Source organism: Strix aluco, chromosome 3 (genome assembly GCF_031877795.1).
Source record: "Strix aluco isolate bStrAlu1 chromosome 3, bStrAlu1.hap1, whole genome shotgun sequence".
In the NCBI taxonomy this organism is placed as follows: domain Eukaryota; kingdom Metazoa; phylum Chordata; class Aves; order Strigiformes; family Strigidae; genus Strix; species Strix aluco.
In genome coordinates, this window is record NC_133933.1 from 16,467,027 (window position 1) to 16,492,563 (window position 25,537).

At 42.3% G+C, this 25,537-nt stretch overlaps 1 protein-coding gene across 14 annotated transcripts in view; it reads left to right on the forward strand.

Annotated features, from left to right (window-relative positions):
- The window catches only part of KIZ (kizuna centrosomal protein), a 51,198-nt gene that overhangs the window by 24,116 nt on the left and 1,545 nt on the right, over positions 1-25,537 (forward strand). For 7 of the 14 annotated variants that reach the window (XM_074817541.1, XM_074817542.1, XM_074817544.1 and 4 more), the window contains 7 exons: positions 411-542; positions 1,678-1,842; positions 3,152-3,302; positions 6,787-6,946; positions 7,961-8,026; positions 17,238-17,337; positions 22,498-24,271. In XM_074817541.1, coding sequence (XP_074673642.1) covers positions 411-542; positions 1,678-1,842; positions 3,152-3,302; positions 6,787-6,946; positions 7,961-8,026; positions 17,238-17,337; positions 22,498-22,681 — 958 coding nt within the window. In that variant the 3' untranslated portion in view covers positions 22,682-24,271. Of the gene's footprint in view, positions 1-410; positions 543-1,677; positions 1,843-3,151; positions 3,303-6,786; positions 6,947-7,960; positions 8,027-11,264; positions 11,535-11,831; positions 11,966-12,829; positions 12,981-16,127; positions 16,325-17,237; positions 17,338-22,497; positions 24,272-24,951; positions 24,996-25,537 lie in introns of those variants that run through there. The other 7 variants (XR_012622401.1, XR_012622398.1, XR_012622399.1 and 4 more) reach the window with 7 other exon arrangements.

Consider the following 25,537-nt stretch of genomic DNA (forward strand, 5'->3'; position numbering starts at 1 on the left):
CAAGGATTAGCCTGCTGTATTGTTTCAATGTTTAAGTCCTAATTTGCATCATTATAGAGGTGCAGCTTCATCAAAACCCCTCTGAGGTCCCAGTTGTGTCCCCATACCTGTAGGTGGTCACCAGATTTATTTCGATTGTGGAGGTAAAGGAATTAAACTACACAGGGCAGGGGTAATTTCAATGCAGCATCTCAGGCCCTGGCTGGTTTTTTTGGATGGTTTGTTTGCTCATGTGCTTTTTTTTTTTTTTTTCCCTTCCTACAGAGCTCAGGCAACATGGGTTTTGCAGTTGTTTGCTTTGAAAAGCTAAAATGAGAGTGTTTATTTTTCCAAGTGGTGTGATGGGAATGCATTTAAAATACCTGTTGCAACTCGGGTCACTTCATACCCTGCTTGCTGTCCATCTACAGGCACGGTGGGATGCTGGCGGGACTCTCCCCTGCGTTGCGGTTGATAGAAGATGTGGTGAGGATGAGCCCCCGGCGCCGGGTGCTGTACCAGGGCCAGAACGCGGGGACGATGGGGACGGCGGAGCTGCTCAGGTTAACGCCACAGCCCTCGCGGAGCGGGCAGGAACCAGGGAGGCAGGCAGTCCTGCCTGCACCTTAACTGCATCCCCTGTATTCTGGTTTGCTTGCTGCCATGCATCCAATGTAACAGTTGTCATGATTTTCTTGTTGATTGCTTACATGCTTCTAATTGAATTCAGGTGAGCAATGGTGAGAGGCTGTTTCTGAGCAGCTTTGCAGGAGCCTCTTGAGATTTGAGCCAGGGGTCCTCGCTCTTGCCGTGACAAATGGCCAGTGCAGAGAGCAAGCAGGCTCCAGCAAACAAACATTGTCAGTTGCTAAGAGGCCTCCCTGCCCTTCCACCATTTTAATGTCATCAGAGAGCTGAAATATGGCACTTGGAAGCACATACGCAAATTACTCCAACAAATACTCTTTCCTAAACATAGCAGTCTTTGCAGCCTTGCTCCACAGATCCCTTAGGTGAAGTAAATACTTATTTGCAAGAATGAGAGCATTCCCTTAGCTAGTAATGCTAATATGATTTACTGAAGTAGACAACAATAACCAGAAAAATAATTTCTTCTTCGAGGTAAAGAACAAAGAGAATTGCCAAAACCCATGTGTTAACAAAACTGGGGTCAGAGAGCCCTCACTGTCCCTCTGCCACACAGGCTCTTAATTACAAGAACTGGGAATGGCTTTATAATTTTATTTAAAATTGTATGTTAGCCTCCATAAACTGGGATTCTCGTAAGCACTTGATGGTTAGAGGATTTGTAGGGAATTAGGAAGAAGGGTTGCCAAACCAACCTGGCCCCTCCAGCCTGCCACTGGAGGTGGGTTCCTGTGGTGTAACTTGGCCACGGCATGGCAGGGGCTGCCTGGCCAAGAAGCAGTTTCACCCAGGTGAATGTGCGCATGTTCCTCTCTCCTTGTGAAAAAGCAAAGGTGTGAGATGAAACCAGGCGTTCTCTAAGCTCTGGGTTTGACCTCCCTGTACTGTTCTGCATCTTTCACAGAGAACATCACGGAGGTTTGTCCCTCTGGGCTGTTCCACCAGTTATCCCCTTAGCCAGGAGAAGTGTTACAGATTCTGCCTCCAAACTGATGCTGGCTGTCTGGGCTTTAAATAAATGTTGCATGTAATACCTGCTTTATTTTGTAGCTTTTGTAATCGGGCCGACAGTCTGAAAGAAGACGACCTTGAAGCATGCGAAGCATTTGTCCTTCATCAGCTTCAGGCTTTATTGCAGAGCACACTGAATGGATGCCTCCTACCTGAGAAAACACTCGATGCTAAAGGTAGAGCGGTGGATGAAAAGCAAACCAGGTATTGCAGACACAAAACTTGTGTGTGGGTGTGATTAACATTTTCTTTGCTCCCCAAGCCTGGTCCGCATCTCCGGTGCAGAGAAAGCAGACCTGGGGCCAGACCTCCGATCACACTGAAAAATAAAGACATCTGAGTGCTGATCTTTATGCATCTTGGCAGCAGCAGTGTGACTCGAAATGAGAACATTAAGCAAATTCATTTCTTTTCCTTTTCATTCACTGACAGTGAATCTTACTCTGCCAGGCAGCACTCGGCCAGGTGCCCCTGTCTTGCCCAGTCTGCAGTCTCCCACCCCAGGCTGCTCGGGCAGGGAGGGAAGCATATTAACTTCAGAGACCTCCTAGCCAGTAATTTCTGTGATCTTCAATGCGAGTGTCAGGCACGTAAGGATGGGGAATGTAATTTTGAGAAGCAAATTATTTTTCTGTGAAGCAGAAGATGCATATAGCCTTTAAAAACAATAAACCACAGTTATTCAAAATGGGTTTTTCTTTCCTGTGTGTATGCCACAAGGACAAGTGAGAATTGTTTTATTTTGTGGTTTTTTTAGGTCTCTTTAATAATACAGCAATGAAAACAATTTCTATTCTTTCGTACATAGCTTCTGTCTAGACCTTCTTCACTGTTACAGGCTCAGCAATGCTCAAGTGTTAGCAGGATTGGGGCACTTGTGAGCGCTGAAGAATGGTCTATTTACCTATACCTGGTTCTCCTTTCGAGACTGATATGCCTGCGAGCACTAATACGTTGTTGTATTTCCTGAATGGTTTCTTGGGGACAAACACTTGTGGAGTTAATTGGAATTCAGTCCTCTGTTCATGAAACTTCATTGGAGCAACTGAAAAAACAAACATCTTTGTCAAACAAGATTGCAGTATTTATATTTTCTGTGTTAAAAGGCACTTTTGCTCAAAAATAATAAAAAGAACTCTGGGGGAAAAAAAAACCAAACAAGCCTGGGGAAGTGGGTACCTGTTGGGGTAAGTGAGGTCCGCCCAAGGCTGAGACCAGGGGCAGCAAATGAGGTTTAATGTCTCCTGATCCCGAGTCTCAGGACAGACCCAGGGGGCTGACATCATGATGATTGCCCCTGCCCATCCTCCCCACCTTTGCAGAAATCATGAGTGACTTACATTGTCCACTTTGAACATTTTTAGAAGAAAAAGTGGGAATGAAGGGCAAAATGTGTGATGGCTTTTCCTGCTGCATGTTGACCTGCTTGTCCAGATAAATGAGTAGCGTGGTTCCTGCATGAGTTTCGTGTATGTGGGCTGTCCCACTAACAGTGCTTGGGTTTGTTTCTCAGGCCAGACCAGCAGTGGGATGTGGACATGCTGCAGACTTGCTTGAGCAGCCATGCCTTGTTCTTGAAAAAGCAGCAGGTTCAGCTCACAGAAGAAGTGGCAGAGATGTTTGAAAGCCTGCTGGTTTCCAGCAAGAAGGTGCAGGACAGCCAGGTTGGCACTTGCGTGTGATAATATCTAAATCAATGACACCTAGAGACTAATTTGTACTGTTAAGGTGAGAGGGGCCCTTTGCTGCTCATGCAATCCACTGTGTGGGCTTTAAGGGGAACGACAAGCAGTCTGCGTTCATTAATCAGCCTTGGAGATGGTTAGGAGGAGGTAAGGAGAGAACACGAGTTCTTCAGTTGTCTTGGGGCAAACACATACAGCACTCCATCCCACAAAGAAAACAGTCTCTCTAAGGTCTCCAGCAGGGTGTCTGTTTTCCACCCTTCAAACCAGTTATTTATTTAAACAAGCTCACACATTTGCTGTGGTGCAAATTTATCACAAGGCTTATATCATCTGTCTTTCTCTGTGGCTTAGTAGCTTTTTATCATGAATGATGGATTTTATTATTTTTTTAAACAAAGTTATGATTGGTACATTGAATACACAGAGCATTTTAGAAATAGTAGCATGCTCATTTTTTAAATCTTAACGCAAAAAGGTTATAAAGTAGTTCTTTCAAAAAAAAAAAAAAAGTTGGTATTCGGTAGACCTGCGAGTGCCCTGACCTCATTTACTGCAAGCCCAGAGCAGCCATCTGTGTGGGGAGGGCAGGGCTCCAGCCTCCAGCACCGGGGCTGCAGCCATGCCAGGAGAGCCAGGACTCTGGCACTGGGCTGATGTCCCGGCTGCTTCTACACCATCCCTGCGGTGGGAACTGGGAGGTCTGCCAGGCAGCCTGCCCATAACGAGTTGGCCCTGTCCTCTGCTCCAAAAAATATTTGCAAAAAATATTTTTCCTTTAATTTTTAATGAGAAATTTAAAAAGTTTGAACTGCTTTGCTATATTCTAGTTTTAATAGATTTTGAAACCATTAAAATGTAATATTTTAGTCAGTTGTATGCTTTCAGTAATAGCCAGGGTAACTTCTTTTTCTGCATGTGGATGAGTAATTTATATTCTGTCCTTAAAACATTCAGGCAAGTAGAAGAGATGAGCAAGGAATGTGTCATTGCGCTAGTGACAGATAAACAAATACTGTACATAAATTTATAATTGCATGTAAAAACTTTTGCAAAGTCAAAGCTCAATAACGCAAGCTTTATGGGTAAATATATGCAGTAATAATCTGTTTAATGCTACATGTTACTGTGGCCCACACCTCATTTAACTATTAAATGGATCCCATCAATTAAATGTAATGCCAGGATGCATCCCCTACTTGGAAAAACACTTTATTTCCAGGCAGATTTCACAGAACAGGATCAATATCAATTATACAACATGCACGTACAGGAACGGTTGCTTTACATTAAGATGTATGTAATGTAGTAGTGAACTCGCGAGCAGTCTGCACCTAAGGATCTTAAATATTTATGACTCCAAAGTTTGAATTTTTGGCCCATGCTGATGACTTCTTTCTCCAATGGCTTAAAGATCTGTCAGGAGCCCCACTGGCTGATGCTACTGTACAGCCAGGCAGCAGGGTGGAGGTGCAGGAGGGAGCTGTGAGTTCCTGACTGTACAAATAGACCTGGTAAGTCTGCCAGCTCCATCACTTGTGCTTTACGGAGGTTTGGTGATGACCAGCAGCAGGTCCACCTTCTCCTCCAGTGCCTTCAGCATCTTGCCCATTCCAGTGGTCCTCAGAGTCTGTCTGTCCACCTGTCTGTCTTCTCCTCATCTCTTACCACTAAACTATGTCTATTCTCTTATGTCTTACTATCAGAATTTCTCTTCTCTTATGGATCTCTCCCATTATCCCTGTTAAGAAAACTGGGTATTGTTCCTGTGCATATGGGACAGCCATAGAGAGCTGCTTGGTAGGAACACCTTTTCTGGGCAGTGGGATAGTCTCTTGGCTGTGGAAGCTGTGGCCTTTTCAGCCAAGTTACGTTCCTGTAAGAATAAGACCCCCATGGCTCATGCAGCATGTTAGATGTCTTCATGTCCTGATGGAGACGTCAGCCACCCCAGAACTGCCTTGGTCCTTGTGACACTGAACGCGGAGCTTTAGTTCTCCTGGTGGTACCCTTCCTTCTGCCTGGATTAATTATGGTTTACACTGATTGCTTGTTGTTGGTGGTTCATGCCTGTTTGGATGTTAAATGATACTGCAAATAGGTAAACAAAGTACTTCTGGTGCAAGAAATCCTCACTGAGATAAACTACTACATGGGAATTAATTTCTTTCAATGGTTAAGATTTGCTAATCCTGCCTGTAATTTAAGGCATTCTTTACATTAAGAAAATGAGACAAAATCCCCATTTTTTGAATGAAGTAGCAGCTTGCTCACATTGGTTTTGCATGGAGACTTCCCATAATTAAGTTTAATAGAAAAAATTCAGCAAGCTATTTGCCTAAGAGTGAAAAGTTGCCATTCTGGACTCCCGAATAAATATGGATTAACAAGAGGGTAGATGCAGGGAAGAAAATTTTCTCATGAGTCCAAAATGTTTTGGCTTGAGGTTGTTCCATGCTCTCAGGTCAGTGCATATAAAATAAGTTAAAAACCCGGAGTTCTCTCTGACATGTTGGCCCTCATTGCTGAAGGCTAATTATCTAATTGTTTAATAAAGCAATAAGAGCAGAAAATCTAACAGATTTTAAAGCTTAAGTCCATATTTTGTGTTACAAAATAAACCCAAGAGGAGCACCCTACAAATAAAGAAGAGATAGGAAGGATGCCCAAAAAGCCTTTGCTGCTCTTTGTGAAATAACAAATGCCAGGAAGGATGATTTCTCCTGTTCTCAGACAGAGCTTTACAAAGCCACACACAGTACTTTTAACACAGGTGGATGGTAACCTAAGAAGCACTTGCTTTATTTTAAGCTTGCTTTTAATTCAGTCGTATTTCCGATACGTTCGGTTCCCTATAAAGGTACTGGCTTCCAACTTAATTTTTTGTTTCAAGAATACATTTAACTATGGAGGTCTGAACAGTGCTGCTGCATGCACAGGCAGGAGAGAACAAACTTTATGAACATGCAGGAATAACACCGATTAAAATTGGAGCTGCACTCAGCTGAGGCTAGCTTGGGCAAGCTGTGCATCAGGGTAGAGCTCTGCCTTCGGGTTCATCGGTCTCGGTGGTGTTTTAAGCTGCAGCTATTGCTCACACTGTGGGTTAACTTCCCTTATTGCTGTGTGCCTGAAATGAAAAGATTTCTTTTCAGTCAGTTGCTGTTGCAGCGTATTTGATACACCCTTCTGTTTTGCTTATCCTGAATGTGTGAGACTGGCAATACTGAAAATTTCCAGAAAACCTAGTGATTAAAAGAATAATGCAGAGTTTGTGTTACTTCAAGGCAGAATGCAATTCCTGAGCTAGTGCGATTTAATTCGGAGGTAATTTAACATCTAACAAAAACACCCTGGAAACAGATTACACCGTGAAGTATAGATTAGCCTAAATGTATGTTGGAAAACGCTCGAGACGAAGGATAATAGGGCTGTGGCTATTTTTATTTTTTTAATGCTGCAGGCTCTACCGGTGTTGAGAGAGGTCCTTCCAGAAGAGTGTGGGGATAGGTCATCTATTCAGAGTAATGAATCATCTTACAGCTTGCCATCGATCCCAAATGACAGCAGGGAAATAAAGCAGGCGAAACACGCTCCCTGGCTCGCCGGCTCAGGAGAACAAGGTAACAAGTGCTAAAAGGTCCAGCTGCACGCTCAAAGTTATTGTCCTTCTCTGTATATATGTATTTTCTATCCAGATCTGCAGGGGACTGTATTACAGTGACTGGTGAATTAATGTATATTTGTAATGGACTTCAGGGGATTTTCCTAAATATCTGTATTGTTTGTCATTCTTGTTGTTACTTAAAATGAGTGATGCTTATTGTCACTATTTTTTTTTTTTTGCAGCAGTAGAAAAGCAAGCCTTGTGGCAGTTATTAAAAATGTATCTACAGGCATGCGTGTATTTTTAAAATGTCTACCATTTAGAAATTGGGGGAGATATTTGTTGCCTTTTACCATAAAGCCAGTTTGAAGAATAAATTTTCAAAAATAAAACGGTTCATGTTGAGAAAGATATGTGGTGCTGTTTCAGAGCTTAGAAGGTGAATGCGTTTGTGAAAACCTAGTTAATTTCTTTAGATAAGAAAGTAATATATTAGTCCGGCGTAATAACCGGCCACGGCAACTTGCTCGATCTGCTCTCGGAGCATCCCTTACATCAAAGTCCGGAAGAGACAGGCAATTAGGTTGCAATGCTCTTTACACAGCAAATGTAAACAAACTGCTTTAGGCCTCCTAAATTCAACGACTTTTATCCACGGAGGAGACGGAGACTTTGATTTAAACTATTTTTCCGTGGTCGGTATGATATACGCTGTCGCTGTCGGGCTGCAGGACGAGATCGCAGAGTTACTGTGGGTTGTTTGTTTCCCAAATCCCATTGGGTCTTAAATAATTTAAGACATTTGGTTAGCATGTCCTTTTCTCTGGAAGCTACAGAGAGGCAGGGTAGCCTTGCATGCAAGGAAAGTTCACAGTAGGCGCCTCTTTTAAGAACAGTAATGGATAGTTTAGATCAATAAACAAGAGATAACAAAAGTGAGAAATTAAAGGGAGTAGGGCTTAAAAGCAAACAAACCAGTCTGATCACTGTGACTTTGAAATGTGTTTCATTATGGTGTGTTCACATCCAGAAGTCACAAGCTGGTGTGAAGATGAGAGCAAGGAAGAAAGCGTGGTCGAAAAGATTCCTATTACAGGTAAAAGTAATGGCTGCATATTAACCTCAAATCCAGTATTCAACTTTATTATATAATCAAAACATGGCATTTTAGTGGTTTGGGTCCACTAATAGTGAGTAAATTCAGCTACTACATACTGAGCGCAAAGATTAAACGTAAGATCATAAAGTCCACGCTTATGTTAACATAAACCAAGATGGAAAATAACAGCGCCTATTTAATTCCTTGTAATCATGTTACACATTTAAACCATGTGAATATCCTGTCATTTAGCCTTTCAGGTCCCGGTATCAGTGTTACAAAGGTCAGTCTCCATGGGGAAGATCCAGTAATTATATGGCAAACTACAGATGTTTCTGATTTGATTCTTTTCTTTTCTCGAGTAATTGAATGTGTATCATTAGAATAAGCGCAGGGAAAAACCCCGCTAGCCGGGAAGCCGAGCCTTTGCCTCTGTTACAAAAGCTGCCTGATAACACAAAATTTTTAGCAATAAGGTTTTATCAAGACGTGTTCAGATCCTCCTGCAGCAGATGTATGAGGCTTGCTTAGGATCCCAAGACTTCGCTGCTTGGCGGTCCTGGGGTATCAGTAACGCATTAGAATTCAGGGCAGGGCTCTTTGCAATGAGTCTCAATTTGCTTTTGCCTGATTTTGTAAAGTGGTGGGCTGCTTCCTTATAAATTTTGATGTTTGGCTAAATATTTATTTATGCAGGTGTGTACTCCAACAGAAAGGTGCAAGGGCATCTGCTTATGCAACACTCGCTGTTGCTTTTCTGATCTTTTACGGCTTCAAAATAGCCTGTCTTTCGGAGAGCAATTCATTTCTCTATAGAGGTTTTCCTCTGCTGCTGTTTGAGCCTAATTTGCAGCTGAAATATAAAAATGTGCTTCTGGTATTCCTGGATTATACTGCAGCAATAATATTCCTGTGTTAGCCCAATAAAACTTAGATATTTTTTTCTAGAGAGTAGAATGCTTTCCATTTTCCTGTTTCTTAAAATGACCTTCAGTCACACATGGCAACATATTTTAAAACATGAATTGCATTGATTTTTAGAGGAATTAAAAGCCACTTAGATCTTTTTCATGAAACAAAACACACTTCTTGTTTCTAAAACTTTGCAAATCTTGGGATTGGTTTGATTTTGTGTGTCATTTAAGAGGATTCCAATTTGAGGATTGGGGGTTTAAGTTCCCGAAACAGCAGAGAGTACCAGCGAGAACAATGTCAGGAATGGTGCTTCCCTCCGACTAATGCCATCACTGATACTATTTTTTTAAAGAGAATACTGGCTGTTGAGTTTGGATCTCCGTAGCTGCCAATGCTTTTGGTTTGCTTATCCCCACCCTGAATTTTATGACTTGCCAGTACTGGTTTTAACTGTGATTTTTGCATACAAATTTGTCAGGGAATTCTCTATTGCAGTTTTTCCTGCTGGGGACCCTGACGGTCTGTGCAGCTGGTTGCTGTGTTAGATGTCAGTTAGTCAAAAGCCAAGCCACAATGGACATCCCCCTTTCCTGAGCTTTCTTACTGACTGGCCATGCAAACACTTAATACTTCTTATTTGTAAAAATGCTGAGAAACTCTCCCTAACCTAAACGCTGAAACCAGTAGCTTCAGATTAAAATCCGTTCTTTCTGAGTCTGCTTTATTTGCTGTTTTGCTGCAGTGTGTTTCCAGTAGCCAGTGGTTGCATTGTCTCTAGGAGTGAGGCTTTTCATATCTCACTTGAAAGCAAAGTTGTTCCTTTCAGATGCGATTCATCTTCAGCCCATGATCTTCTCTGGGCTTCTTGTTCTCTTCTGGCTCCTCGCCCTTCCAGCCTGTCGCTTTTTCCTTTTTGTTCATCATTATTTGCTGTAGACTGTGGCCCTGGAGCTCTAAATTGTTCAGTGCCTGAAATAGAGGCAGCATCTCTCTGCGTTGTCTTTTGGGCTCAAATGACTTGTTTGAGGGTTTGGCTTTGTGTTTTTAGAAGAACTGATATTTAATGTTCGTTCTGTATGTGATCATTTCACTGTACAACTTTTTCTAAGATTAAGGGATACAAATTTGGGGTGTTTTTTTTCAGTACTTGCTGCATTCTTTAAGGGCTTTAAGTGCTGGTTTGAAACACTGGAAGCCTTGGGGCTTTTGGGTTTTGATGGGGTCCATTGTGAGAGCTGGGTGGATGCGCTTCCAAGCGGTCTTCTCTGGTGGCACTTCACAAATGCCACAAATGTAATTTTGGCTTTTCTTCTGTTACAGGAAAAAGAACTAAAGTGTTTATTTTAATATTCTGTAAATATTCCAGAAATATTTGAATTTTTTCTTTACTGCCTGTAGGGGAGAACAAGATAGCTGTGTGGCTTTGGGGAAAAAGGCTTTAGAATCATAGCTGGAGTGGTGTTGGATGTCCCTTAGAGCCAGCTGGTGTTGGCGCCGGGAACTGCTTGTGCAAGGCCAGACTTCACCTGGAGCTTTTCTAAACAGAGGCTTGGCCTGAAACATCTGCCGAGCTGTTCCCGTCTGCGACACGCCACCTGAGCTTCTCAAACCCCTCCTGTACTGGGGGCACAGGGGCAATGTAGCTCATAGCATAAAGATGTTTTTTCTTTTTTTCTTAGAGCCTTGTCCTGAGCTTGTGGAAGGCCATATTGTGATAATTGACTTAAAAAGGATTATATTTTATGTCTGGTCTCATCCAGAGAGGCATTAGCTATTAATAGCAATTTCATTTTATACTAGGTTATATGATAGAGGAGGATATGTGGACTCATTTTCATTCTCTTTTTTATCATGGGAAGACATGTAAAAGAAATTGTTCAGCTTTTTTGCTGTTCCTGAGGTAGGCAAATAATATGAGATTAAAAAGAAAGGATAAAATCCATTATTTCTTGTTTTGCTGGATGACTGTTTAAGAGTCTCATTTATGAGTAGGAAACTGCTGATTTTACTGAAGGGGCAGGTTTGTTAAATCTTTAACAAAACTAGATTCCCTCTCTACCCTTCATTTATGTCTTTGATTTAAATAGACGTTAAAGGTACAAAGCATTTTAATAAAAATGGCGTTACTTCTCCGCTCATCAGGCTTCACTTTCACAACATCTTGAATGTCACCTTCCAGCTACTCTCCAGGTATAAAAATCTCTAATGTAGAAATAAAGAGGAAAAACCCTCTTCAGAAGAAAAAAAAAAAAATAGCCCTTCTTTATATATCATAAGGGAACATGAAAGAGCACAAATCCAATTCTGCTTTCCTTTTTAGGTCACCTTTAATGAGCCAATAATCCTGCCAACACTTTTCCCACGCCCACGTGTCCTTCCCAGTGAGGTCCTCCTTTGAGCTTGAAGTTAAAAGGTTCCCGAGGTTCCACTTGGAGTGCACTAATAAAGGCATTAATAAGTCTACCCAACTTCTTGCTTCATTTGATATCAACTCATTCGCAACTGCCATTATGAAAAAAGTTCATCTGTACATGATTAATCACTGCTGCTGTTGTGGTCTGGCACAACCACCTTAGGACAGCGTAAGAGTGTACGTTTTGCCTAAATTAGTTTGGATTATGTTCTCCAGGAGGTGATATTTTATGCTGCTCAACTTAAGTTCCTGAAAGACCTCAGAATCCTTTTATAATTACGAATTCTGGGTGAAAATTCTTCTTCACTCTTTAAACAGAGGCAGCAGCTTCTAGAAGTATTCTCACTGGATGGCTTGCTGCACTGGGATTTCCCAAGTCCACTGGTCATCCAAGTATCTGCTCTTGAGAGGATAGCATTGTACGTTGGTATGTTACTATAATAAGAGTATTTATCCTTTTTTTTTCATTTAAAGGAATGGAGGACATATTTGTTGGTATTTGACCTACTTCTGGATACTGGTTACTGCAGTGCTCTGCTCAGGTTTTAATCTGGAGACTTTCCATCTGTTTGCTCTCCAAAGAGCACATCCTTCTATCAGATTTGCAGGTACCCTTTATCTTCTCTCTGTAAGAAAGTTTTTTGCTTTATTGCAAGGGAAATCAGTGCATATAAGAGCTGGCACTCGTACCTCTGGTCCCAAGACAGAGGCATGCACAGCGGCTGTTTGTGTGCTGACAGTGGCATGGCAGCTGTGAGAGCCCATCTTTAATCCTGTGTAGCTCTTTAGATTATCAGCAAGTGCAGTAATTAGTGTTAATGTGGTGGAGGAGCTTGTTCAAAGTTAAAGTTCCTCTGGGCAGGAATTATTGTTGGTTTTCTGGTTTGGTACAGGACCTAGCAGTATGGCAGCTCAGACCTACTAGGACTTCTGAATGCGGGTGCAATAACTATGGCCAAGGTAACTGTAAAACTACAAAGTTTGCAGGCTCAGCTGATCCTGATGATATTCCTTTCAAGGCATTACTGACTTCAAAGTCTAGTGACAGCTGAAATACCCAAGCTGCTAACTGTTTTATGGGTGTTAAAAGCATACAGAGAAAGCAAAGTTCTTTTTGGTGTAGGCTGTCACTTGTGTATCGGAAGATGCAGATACATGTCTGGGTTGAGTGTGCAAAAGCACTGGGGTCTCTTGCCCTGCAACTACCTCTGTTTGCATACAGGATTATTGATTGTTATTGGCAATAACGGATGATAGCTCTTTATGGCTTTTAAGTGGCACACAAAGTGCTCTTGTTCTTCTCCCAGTAGAGTAGCACCTGCTATACTGCTTATGTGCTTTGTCGCTTAGGTCGAAGATTTCAGTTTTGCTCACAAACTGTACAGGCTACACATGAACACAGTGGTATTTCTGTTTTCCCAGTCTGCATTTTAAAAACCAGCAACCTTGTGAATTACCCTTCCTATTTCCAGACAGGCAGAGTCAAGCACTTAGAGATCATTCGTAGAAAGACGATTTGGGGTCTGCAGATGTCTTTTCTGTGCTGGAACTCTAGCTGCAGTGAAGGGCTTTAATGATGGTTTTGATGTTTAAAAAGGCTGAGCTTCTTCCTCTGTGAGAAAGGTAATACAATTAACAAGATACAAATGTTGCAAGTATGAAGCTAAGAGATTTCTTAACTCTTCATTTGCAGAAAATTACATCACACCACTTCTTTAGCCACTGAGATGTTTGGCTATAAATTGGTAGGTACTGCAACCCTAAGCCATAGGTGGAATGTGTGGAGAAAATATCTTCTTTCAGTTCTGTGCTGGTACAGTATGTTCTGGGTTAAAGATCACTTTTAACTGTTCAGCAGAACAAAATAATAGTGGTTCATTAAGCAACAATGGCGTGTTTTTTTTTTTCCTGGAATTGTTGGCTAATGAAGACGACTACACCCATTTTGTTCAGAACAAAAATTGTAAAAGCTGACATGAAAGCTGCTTTGACCCATGCTGACTGCACAATTAATTCAAAGTTGAGAAGTGTGGAATGTTTTTAATTAATAGTGGTATTGCAGATCCTTTGCTAGTTCTGAGTGGAAGGAACAATGCATAGGGAAGAAGGCACGAGGAGAGCTGTGTTGTCTGGGACACACCAGCTCCCGTTCTGCTGCAGTATTGCTTGAATGATTAGGTTAAGAATTTCCCATTATTAACATCCCAGTTTGAGTTTAAAGACTGAGTTTTATCAAGCTTGTTCAGTTGTGTCTGTGCAGCACAGGCTGGCTGTTCAGGCTCAGTAAACACTCAAAGCACCCCATCTGGACAGCTTCACCCCTGCACACCTGCGCTGCTTCTGGGCTGTCTCTGGAATAGGAGAGCTGGTCATGTGGTGAGGCTGCTTCTTCCAAAAACCATACAGGAAAGAAAGCATCAAGCCCACAGCACCTGTCTTTTACCCGATGTAGCAAGAATGGACCGAATTCAGATAGGAAGGGAGAGGTGCTTTTTAGCAAGCCTGTGTACAGCCCAAGAGGCTTTATGAGATGCCTTCAGGAAGGAGCTGCTGCTCTCCAGCAGCACTGTTGCAGCCCTCCTCTCACCTCTGCTTCCCAGTGCTGCTGCTCCCTGCTGAACAATTTCTGTGGCGCTTGGCAATTCTTTTATCCAAGGGTTTCGGTCTGCGTGCTGCTAATGTGATCTAAACTGATCTTTTTTCTTTTTTTCTTCTTTTTGCCTGTTCTCCACTTGGTGCATCTTTCTTGCCAAGGCTATCGTGTTCTGCTGTGTGCTCAGGGAAAAGTGTGTATTTGTGTTTGAGTGCAGCATGCCTCTCGCTGTCCTCAGCCTGCGACAGGGAGGGTGCGCTTGGCTGTCACAGCATGGCAAGTTAGATGCTTTGGGCAAAACAACAAATACGCACATGCCCCAGAGCTAAAGATTTTTGAACTAAGTTGCATTTAACCTTAAACACTATGATCAGTTTTGTGGAGGAAATACACTGATCTGTGTAAGGGTTTTATGGCACAATGCAGTTCTATCAGGAGTAAAGTGCTCAAGGGTTTTCTCTCCTAGCAGTATATCTTCTCTGCCCTGTACGTTGCACCAATCGCTTGTGCTTTCTCAGAGTGGTGAAGCAAGTATTGCAGTGTGCCCAGGCTAGGCTGCTTTTGTTGTCAGCGCTGCGGGTCTGCAACCAAAACTCTTCCTTTCTGGCAACTTACAACATGGATGTGTTGTTGAAGGTGTGGGGATTAAGCGGATGAGTGGGGTAAGAGGAGGGTAAGAGCCAGGTGATTGCTCAGCACACAGTCAGTGTTTATGTGTTGTCAGACGCTTCGTGGGTGCCGCGGCCCGGATGAATTGCCATGACAGGCTTTCCAGGGAGGTGAGCAGGCGGGCTTAGGAGTTCCTGGAAGGATCTTCCATTTCTGTAGGGTACATAGGATGTAAGTCAGCACAAAGATGCTCAAAGGGAATGACTGAACTAATTGGCAAGGCAGTCTGGTGTAACTAAGGCAGAAGTGGGGATTGGTAGCCCAGCATTGTATTATAATTGACAGGTAGGGCAAAGCTGGACTCTGAAGGGTCTTAAAGGTGGAGAACAAGTAGTTTAAGTTACTGTTTGATGTTGTGAAGGAAGGGAATCCAGAGCAGGCACAGGAAGCTTGAGGGAACGGTCTTTCAAGGCTGGTGTGCATGCAAAAGCCATAAGGAGAGCTGCACAACAGTGGCCCAGTTTGAGTTTTGGTAGAGCTGGCAAAGACCTGGACTTCAAAGGGCCAACTGGGAAGGCGTGGTGAGTATGCCTGGATCAAAGATGGGCTCTGTGTCACTGCCCTGAGGGACAGGAAGAGCATTCAACAGCAACAGAGGAAGTTACTTGTGCCCAGATAGCACCACTTCCCTGAGTTGGCAGGGTGGGGTTCCCAGGCTTAGCCTGAAGCAAAGGGAAGGCTTTGAGAGGCAAGCATCAGATGCAGTCACTTCACCTGCTCGCTGACACACTCCGAAGCTACCATGCGCTCTGGAAACTCTCTACCTGTTGTGGCTGGGAAGGAGGAAAAATGTTCAGTCCCTTGTAAGGAGGTGGATGTGTCCCTCTGCAAGTGCAGGGTTGAAATGGAAAGGGTGGTTAGAGCTGATGATTTGTGTGGAGGCTGTTTGCTTCACGTTCTCCTTCATGCAAGGAGCAAGCCATGGACACACTGGAGCCACGTCTGAGGGCACACATAACTGGATTTGGAGAGTTTGGGGAGTCTGTGGCCTGTGATGTTCTGTTAGCCAGGCACAACTCTCTTTGTGCAAGGCTTTCTTGAGGCAGAGGGGTGCCTTCCTGAAGCAAAGCTGGCTCTGTCCCCAAGCAAGAAGTGAGCACATCATCTCGGCTGCCATGTGTGCTGTAGTTTGGATCCATGCATGAGGAGCCCTGAAAAATACACCTATTAAGTGCTTTACTGCTGGACTGAAAAGCAGTTTCTGGGAGTTCTGACTTGATTAAATTAGCTTTTTGTTTTGCATTCCTGAAGTAATGTACAAACAAGCATGAAAGTTCGTTCTGTTGTGGTCAGTGGTTTCTCAGCGCGTACCCGCATGCTCAGCCTGCAGCTCTGCGCTGCTGTCAGTCTTGCACCCAGGACACTCTCCATGATCTCCACAGGTCTCCGCTCCTTTGTGCGTGTACATCATGGGAAAGGGGGAGGGGGGGGTGTCCTCTTCTTTTTTTTTTTTTTTTTCCTTCTTTCCCTCTCCTCCCATTCTTAATTTCTTTTTTTTCTCTGGAAAGTGGTCAGACTTTGTTTGGCAAGCAGCACGCTGCTGCCAGTGTGATACCTGTGGTCGAGCCCTGCCATCTCCTGTGCTGCTCAGGCATCTCACACCTCTGTGTTGGAGGTGCCCAGGACTGAGCAGGATTTGTGCCGCTGAAATCCAAGCGCAGAGTGGTGTGATCTGCTGGAGCAGACTGGTAATGTGCACAGCCAGGTAGAGTGTCCAAGATGTACAGAAGTACTAAATTGTCCAGGGTTGGAATGAAGTTGGTAACAATCAGGGCTTGTTTTATAATCTCAGTACTACATATATATATATATATGCAAAATAGTCTTTTAAAGTGGATTTGTACTTGAGCATCATGTTCTTTGGAAATGAGTACAAAGATGAGCAATTGTACAGTTGCAGTGAATGAATTCATTTACCTCATCTTTTTTTCTTTTTTCTTTAAAATCAATCTACAGAATGGAAATGAGATACACGGGGTGGGGGGGGAGGAAAGAAGGGAAAGTGTGGATAAAACATTTTGAAATCGTTGAGTGTTTGGCTGTTTAAATCATAAAAATCCCAAGATTTGTGTCTCCCAAACGCAGCTCTATTTCAGGAGAATGAATGTATCAAATAATATTAAGAGAACTGTAACTATCTAAAATAATCTACACTGAAGGGGAAGAAGAGTAAAAAGAACCTTCTCATTTACTAAAGTAATGAGTAAATGAGAACAGGGGGATAAAAAAAAGTAAAAAGACCCCAAAAATCCTTTAATTTTTGCTTAAAGTTGCCATGATGTGATACAGCTCTTAAGAGACTCTGTTTGCTCTTTTTTTGTAAAATGAGGTAAGACGTGCAAAAATTTCACTATTCACAAGAAATCATCATCAGATTACTTAATTGATAGCGAGGGAGTCTTGTTTTCTGTGTTTTTAACTAATTTCCACTTAGTCATGAGCAAACAATCTTGAAGCAGATTGTGTGCTCCTCTCTAGACTTTGTCATCAAACCAAGAGTGTGGCCATTACGTGCATCTGTTTGAAAATAAGAGTGTGTTGCTGCTGGGAACTGCACGCTGTTGTAAGGTCCAGTCATCATTATTTGAAAATTTATATTTCATGTTTTTACTTAACAGGTTGGGATGGTGGCGATAATAGCTCCAAAGCAAAAGCAAGCCAAGAAATGCATTCAGAAACTAATTCTTTATCAAATGAAAGAAGTCCTCCCTTCTCAAGGTAAAGTTGTTAATCTTGTAATATCTGAAATGCTTCTGTAGAATGAGAAATGCCCACAGAAAATGACTGAAGCTCCAATTATTTTATTTTTTTCACTTGGTCTAGGGTTAAGGTTTGTATTTATGTTTATCTAATAAAACATCTTAAACTTTGGTACACCTTAGAAAATATTTGTGCCAAAGCCAAGTATTGTTTTGCAGCTGTTGTTTTTTCATTTTAAGACTCAATTGACATCTCAGTGAACCACAAATTAGCGTGTACAGCTGCTCTCAGTAGGGCTACTCAGGGGCCAGACAATAGGAGTTGTCAGGAGAGGGGCAGACGTAAAACATACAGTCTTCAAGAAATAAAGTGGTGGGTTTCTTCTCCGTGTACTCGAGATGTAAACTAGCTGTAACTGGATAACACTTTTCATGGGCTTGGGGTTTGGGGCTTTTTTTGTATTTGATACTGGGATATTTATAATATGCCTTTCTTGCTTTCAAACAGAGTATGTTTAATTAATGGCCTTACATGTACCTAAAGGCACAGTTTGTTCTTGTTTGTTTGTTTTTTTTTTTTAAAAAAAAAGGTAAAAAAAAATCCCAACAAAACAACAAAAAACCCCAAACCAACTCTCTTTAACTGCAGCAGTTCCCTTTGGGTCCCTGAGCAGTTCTGTTGGATGTTCCTTGTATTCTTCATTGGCATGTAACGGTAATCAAACAGCAGCAATCAAATTAGTGGTCAAGAAGCAGCAGAAAATAGGATATAACACAGCTATCTCATGAAATATTGGTTGGGCTTTAGATCTTTATCTGCTCTTATTAGAACAGCCCAGCAAGTGGGTGCTGCTGCTACACGGCTCCAGGTCTGAAAACTGCCATCAATAGCACTCAGGAAGAGACTTTAAAGCATTTTGATAAATTTTTAACTCCTTCTGCTTATATGGCATTGCTGTCTTTCTGTAGCTTTTTTTTTTATGCTGTTGTTGATGAGGTCAGTTTTATGAGACAATTCCAATTTTGCAAGTGTTCTGCATTTTGTGTTAGTTCTTCAAGTACAGTAAATAAAGACAAGCCATAATACAATATTGATGAATGGCATTCATGCTTTTCTTTAGGATTAATTCTTATAGTCTTATGCTCAAACTCTTTTCTTTTTCTTTTTTTCTTTTTGTTTATTTTTACATTTTCTGGAACTTTGAGTTCCAAATCCTACTACCTCATGCTGTGAAATGCAGGGGTGCTCTGATAGATGAATTTTTAACTATTAAATTTTAAATGTTAAATGTAAAATAAATTTTAAATGCTAAATGTTAAATTTAAGTCATTCACTGAATGACTAGAAGTTTGTTAACAGCCCTTGCTTTTGGACACTTGGCATCCACTCTGTGGAGACAGAGAGTGGCAAAAGTAGTGAGACAGAAATGGAAAGGGTGGCCGGCTGCTTGTTTGCGGCCAGGACGCAGTGCAATTTCTTCGCCGCTCACATTTAAGCGCTCCACTTACTGCAGTCACTTCTCAGGCTTTATTGCTTTTACAAGTGGTCTCGAAACCCACTACTTGAGAATAAACATAACTGTGTAGCACTGCTGTGGTACTTTTTATAAATTCTTCTTTGCTCCGTTTTGTCACTGAGCTGATGAGTGACCTCGCGAAAGACCCTGCTGGACCTAAATAAAAAAAATGGCTTCCTCTGATGTCCTCCAGACAATAATTATGATGTGCCAGTTAAGCCCAAACTACAGCTGAGGGATTTTACTTTAAAGCAGAGGCTCGGGCGCAAAAATGCATTTATAGCTCTTTGTCTGGCACCTCATTATGTGTGGGCCTGATTCATTAAGTAATTGGTTTGCAGTTGTTTACATGAGTATTAAGGCTTTCTATTCAGCAGCCTTTGAGAGATACATTGTGCAAATGTTGCATGTTATGAATGCCGAATGAGGGGCAGGGGACCGGTCCTATTGGCTAAGCACTGCACTCTGTTGAAAAGCAAGAGAAAGAGATTGGGTGCTGCTTTGCATAGCAATGACTTTCTTAATAAGCTTTACAGATTAATACACACAAGCTATAAAAGATGCAAAGAGATACTCTTAGCACATTTATACATGCTCATTTCACTATTATGGTACTGGAGACGGGAAGAATTGAGGGCTTTCATATTCGGTTTTTCAGTGCATGTCTTCAGTGCATGAGACTTAATAGAATCCGATGTTTATTGTATTATAAATCACGGGGAAGTAGGCAGATCTGCAACAGTTTATTATTAAAGATTCTTTCAATGTAAATCTTTTTCTGCCATTGTATTTCCTACAGCAAAATCATTTTGTGGTTGAGTGGGGATGAAAGGCATAATGTACGAAGGAGTGAGTCTTAATAGGAAGCTGCTCTCCGAGTAAAGACCACTTGTTCCCTTTTGTTCGGAGGTGCATGCCAGAGCTTCCTCTTCTCCTGCAAATATTGTCCTGCTCTAGCTGTAAAACTACTTTTTTTCTGGCTTCGTTTACTTTACCGAGGGAATATTTACACGTACAGAGATGCAACTTTCATTTGAAGAGTTAGCATTTTGCAGTAGGGAAGAGCGTGTTAAATTATACAGTTACTTGGGGGAAAAGGTACCAGAAGTCAGGACTGAATCTCTCGGCGAGAGCGGGCAGCAGGCGATGTGTGTGGCATTTTGTGGTCCTGTAGCGATGGATGCAGCCAGTGGAGGTCACTAGCTTTCTGGGTAATTACAAATTTTTGATGCGAGCAGTTTATTTTTTTCTTTGACTTGTTTGCGCTGTCTCATTTCAAAATAATCTGAAGATTAAAGATGCATTACCGACTGAGAACCAAAGAACAATTTTAATTTGTCAGGACATAAACATGGTGTAAAGTATTTTAAACTTTGATTAATCTGTCTTCTGGAGGTAATCCGGTCTGGTCTCTGAAGGCTGTTTTTTTAGTCGAAAGCTGCCTTTACCAAACACAGATGTAATGACATGCAAATAAAAGTTGGCAGATTATAATTCATCCTTTTAATTAATCTCGGGGGCGATGTTTAACACCAGGTCCGCTGCTGGTGCTTGCCGTGCCGAGGCGGGCTGGCCATCGGAGGGCACTCGGGCTCTGCGCATCCCTGCATCATCCCCCCCCCCCATCCCCACCTTCAAAACCAGTCCTGACATTGCTTAGCTGACGGGGGGGGGGCGGGCGGGGGGAGAACCGCGTGGTTTGGCCCGGACTCTGAGGAGAAACTCCTAAGGTCTGGGACCGAGTGGTCAGGACATGCATTTGCCAGGAAAATCCAGGGGAAGTGGAAGAGTGTGCTTCCAGGCTCCCGAGATGCACCCTGAAACCAGCCTGTATCCAATTGTTTTACTCTCCTACTGTACTTTCAGTTGTCAAATCACTTCTGTAAGAAGCCGGCTGTAAATTCAAGCACATTTTTCTTACATTACAGATATTTCTGGGAGCTTTGTTTCCTAAATCTTAGCACCCAGCTGTTGCAGAAATAGTGATGTTGTAGTGGTGATGCTCTATGAATATTGGCAGGGAATGGTTTGTGGGGAGAGGCAACAACATCTATCTAAATACATTGCCTTTGTAGTACAGAGGAAATAGAGTTTATTTTTGTGGCGGTGCCCTGTGCTCTTCCGACACAGCTTCATCACAGCGCTGTGATGCAGTCTTTGTGCTGGTGCTTTCTCGAGGCAAGAGTGTTTTGGGTGTTTTTTTTTTTTTTTTCCTTCAGCGTGGTATATCTAAACAGAGAATGGCCTTAAATGTAGCTCGATACAGATCTTTGTATCCTGAAATAAAGGTCATCCTATTTGCAGTGTAATTACCTAAATTCAATACTATTATACAGTTCTGGTGGGATGAATGGATTTTTTTAGTTTATACTGACTTTCCAGGGTGGGGAATACTTCTGTGATGCCCAATTTCTAGTAAACAGCAGAAAATGATGGAGCCATCAGGCTTCTGCAGGCACTGGATCACGGAGGGTACCCAGCTGAGGTGGTCACATCAGAGGCACTGCCACTACGCAGCCTGGCTTGCTTACGGCCAAGAGGCTTTTAGCTGTTTTCAAAAAATGCTTTTTAAAGATGGATCTGCAACTCCGCATCCTCACGTATCGCTGGGGAGAAGCTTCATCACTTCTCTCATTGAGGGTTAATAAGCACCAACCTGGGAAAAAGAAAAGCTTGATTTGTTTTCCGTGGCATGCTGCCTTAGCAATCGTGTGCAGGATGGAGGCACACAGGCTTCCAGCCTCTGACAGGATTAGCCTGAGCAGCGGTGATCCTTAGGCAGCTACACTTGGTGTTCTGTTTGTTTTTCTGATAAAACTTGGCATTTGGGTGGTGGTTTTTTCTTTTGGTGCTTGGGAGCTTTTTGCTGATTTGTTTTGGTTTGTTGGGGGTTTTTTCCTTGATGTTTAGGTAGTTTTCTTTGTGTCCTTTTTTTGGCAGTTGGGTGTCTTTTTTATTTCCCCTTGGTGTTTGGGTGTCTTTTTTCACTTGACACTAAAACACAGAGGTTCAACAGGTGCTTTAACAAAAAAGATACTCAGGCTAAAGTAAACATTTTCTGCTGTTTTTCAGTGAGTCATCTCTATTAACTTGTTGATCTGGTATTTTTCTCTTAATTTTCTTTATGGAGGAAAAAATATTTTCTTGAAGCTTTTTCATTTCTTGTTGTTGCAGCATCTTCAATATAAAAAGCCTGTTTCATCAGAGTAAAGGAGAGATTAAAAGGCCCTTTGAAGTTAAACTGGTTTAGGTTTTTTCTTTGTTAGAGCCTGGGTTGAGTTTGGAATTACTTTAGGGAAGAAGCAAATGTGTAAATGGATATTGGAGGGTCATGACGTGGGATTAGTCGAGGCGGTGAAACTGGCCTTACTTCATTTATACTCCTAAAATTTCTCCGCGGAGGTCTGTGTGGTTATTGTGTGCTCGGTATACCAGATGATAACTTTCATGATTGAATTTGCCGATTTCAGAATACGAATGCTTTGCAATGTAGAGATATTCTTGCATCTTATCAGTCTTGACTAACACTTCAGACATAATTCAAGAATTTTATTCCCTGTTACAAAGCTATCTCGCAGCATTTTCCAGGCTTGGTTTGGCGGAGCAGCTGTTTCTGGGCTGGCCTTTCTGATGTCTTAGCTCCATTTTCCCTCTCCCTACAGACATTTCACTGTGTGCCGACAGCTTTTGTGCCAAGCGTTTGCTGACACACCGTTCCCGCTCTCTCTCTGTGCAGACTGCTGTGTCACGCTAAGGCCCAGGTCCCAGGGTGCAGTGCTACGGGTCTGGGCTGTTCCGGGACGGAATCGCACTCCTGGGTGCGGTGGATTGGCCCTGGGAGGATGAACCCCAGCAAGTGGGTGGGTTTGGTAGAATACAAACATCTGCCTTGCCCCCTCTCCGGTCAGCATTGATCTTGATGGGAGGCTGGGGCAGAAGAGAGAAGGTTTCCAGACCTTCCTAGAGCCATAGTGGTCCTTGTCCACTGCAGCTTCTCTGTGAGACCACTGACCACTGGCCTTCACCTGGACCTGGAGCACCTCGCAGCGCTTTGAGTTGTGCAGGAGGCCTGAGACGCGGGCAGTCCTTCACCAGTGGCCCTGTGCTCCACGTCGCATGTGGCGGCCCTCAGTGCAGCAGAGGCTCTGGGCCCCAACAACCAACCCTCTCACGTTTGGTCTGGGCTTGAACCGTGAAAAGAAGCCAAGCAAAAAGTCACTTCTAGAGACCTCCTAGCATGGCTGAATAAGGAAACCCTGTACGTCTCCCTCTCGACAGTGGAGACGAAGCAGCAGGCAGCGGAAGCAGTAGCTGCCAGCTGCCTGATCTTGTTTTACTGAACTACTTGAAGATAAAATGGTTCTCGTGCAGTCTGCCACAGAAGTCACCTCTCAATTTGTAGCTCAGCAACAAGTGGTTCCTCACTCTACACCCAAGGGAAAAATGATGCAGCTGCCAGAGATGTAGCCTCTTGAGCACATTTTTATGGGCTAAGCGTGGGATATGTGGAGCATCTCCTGGGAAATGCTGAGGGTCATGAAATCTCACCAAAGTGAGCAAGAGTGAAGGGCGTTCAGCGTATTGCAGGACTCTACCCTGAGGCTCTGACTTAAAATCCTTGCTCGAAATACTGTCGAGTAAATGTATTTGAACAAGAAGTTGAAGTGTAATGGAGTGTAGGGTTTGACTCTGAATAAAACAGAAAGGCATTGGGATGGCATACTAACAAAATATCAGCTAAACATTTGAAGGGTGACATTTTAAAGGTTTTTTTTATTTAAAGAAATAAGTTAACTAGTTATGTCACTGTTAATACTTTTAATTGTCAGTTTGGGGTCTTGGCTGAACTTTGGCTATGTTTAATATTCTATTTCTGGGATTTTTTGTGTATCTGCAAAGAGGGAGTGCTAATGGCTTTCACAGCCTGTAGGAAACGAATAAGATTTAAACAGCTCATATGAGCTTTCTCTCATTTAAAAAGAAAAAGTTTCTGAAACATAGGTAGCTGTAATGTAATAAAACTTCCCCCTTTTTTAAGTTTAGCTTGCCAGCTGCAATCCCAAATCCTTACTGAATACAGTGGTGTAAGACAAGCAATGAGTCATCTCTGCTTTTTTTTTTTTTTTTGGTATCTCCTTCACAAATGTCTCCACAATAGTAGTAAAAATATTTTTAACTCCCCGCTTCAAGCAATTATGTATGAGCTGCCATGTCTTTAAATGAAATGCAGCAACTTATATGAAATTTTTGACAGCTGATTGAGTCCTGTTTTGTCTGTGACAACAGCTCCAAATTGCAGCTTGACGTTTGCTTATATTTTCCTAGTTTGCACAGTAATGTCACAAATATCTCCTATTTGATCTTCCGTATTAAAATCAGCTGAAGCTTTATTTTTTGAGCTTATTGTGGGACTGTTAATATAACAGTTAATTCTCCTACATCATTGCCCCTGTGTGATTATTTCACAGCACCCACACAATACACACGCTACACACAAAAGATCAAAATGATTCCAGCTTGTTTGAGAGATTCAAAAGGGCCTGTGATGCTCTAGACACAAGAGCAGTCATTTAACAGAACTGAGTCGCAACTGCGTATACATCAAGGTAAGATAAAAGGCAGCTGGGAGATCGCACATTTACATAGGGCCCTGGGTGATGCTATGGGAACCCAGTAGCCGGGCTGGCGGCGTGCGCTGGCAGGAAGGGGAGTAAGGAAGTTCAGTGAGCATCAGTGGGGGGTGCCTTTATTTTTGTTTGGATTTTTTCTTTACTTTCTTTGCATTATCTGAAAGGCTGTAAAAGATAGACAGAGCTCTGATCCTTTGTACCCTTAATTCACTACTGGTGTAAATCGGCGCTGTTACCAAGGAATGATTCCAGTTCATGCTGCCTGAACATCTGGGCCAGTGTCTGTGCTGCGTGTTAGTTCCTCCACCTTTTAAAAGACATAAAGGTGAAGAAACCTTTGACAAAATAGTTATTTTAAAAAAAAAAAAAATAGTTACAGAAGTTACTATTTTTTTTTAAACCACCTCACAGTTCTTTAAAAAAAAAAGTTGACTTAGTCTTTTAATTTTGTGACATTGGGCTGATTATTTGAAATCTCTTTTGCAGGACTGAAACCAAGAAGGGAATGGTAACTGCTATAAAATCCAAAGGTAAGAAACCAGTGTTACACTATTTAAAATCGATATCTTTCTAAGTGTAATTTATATTGTAGAAAACCTCTAAGGACAACATTATGGAACCATATAAAATATGGGCATAAGGAGGTAGGAAAGTGTGGAATTTCCCAGTCTCAACACAGGAACCAGCAAATAGTTGACAATGACAAATTCTGGACCGGAGAGGACATGTTTCATAGTGCAGGTCTTGTGGAAGGAGTAGTGATCTTCGCTTCAGGGTTTAAATCAAACAGTAGCAAATAGCAGGTAGGAGGAAACCTAGAGAAGGAAAAACGTGGTGTTTTCTTGATCTTCCCTTTGAAACACGGGTTGCAGAAGTGCATGGGCAGCAGCACGTGCATTTGCACAGTTACACTAGGTGGGTGCACAAAGGTGCCTGTACACCTGGAAAAAAAATCTGGAATGATTTTTTTCACCATGAGCAAGCCAGCTTTCTTTTAAATTGGTGTTTGCGCCCTGCATGCTTTCATTCTTCCTTGTGTTTCATTCTTGTCTTTTAATCACCATAAGGACCA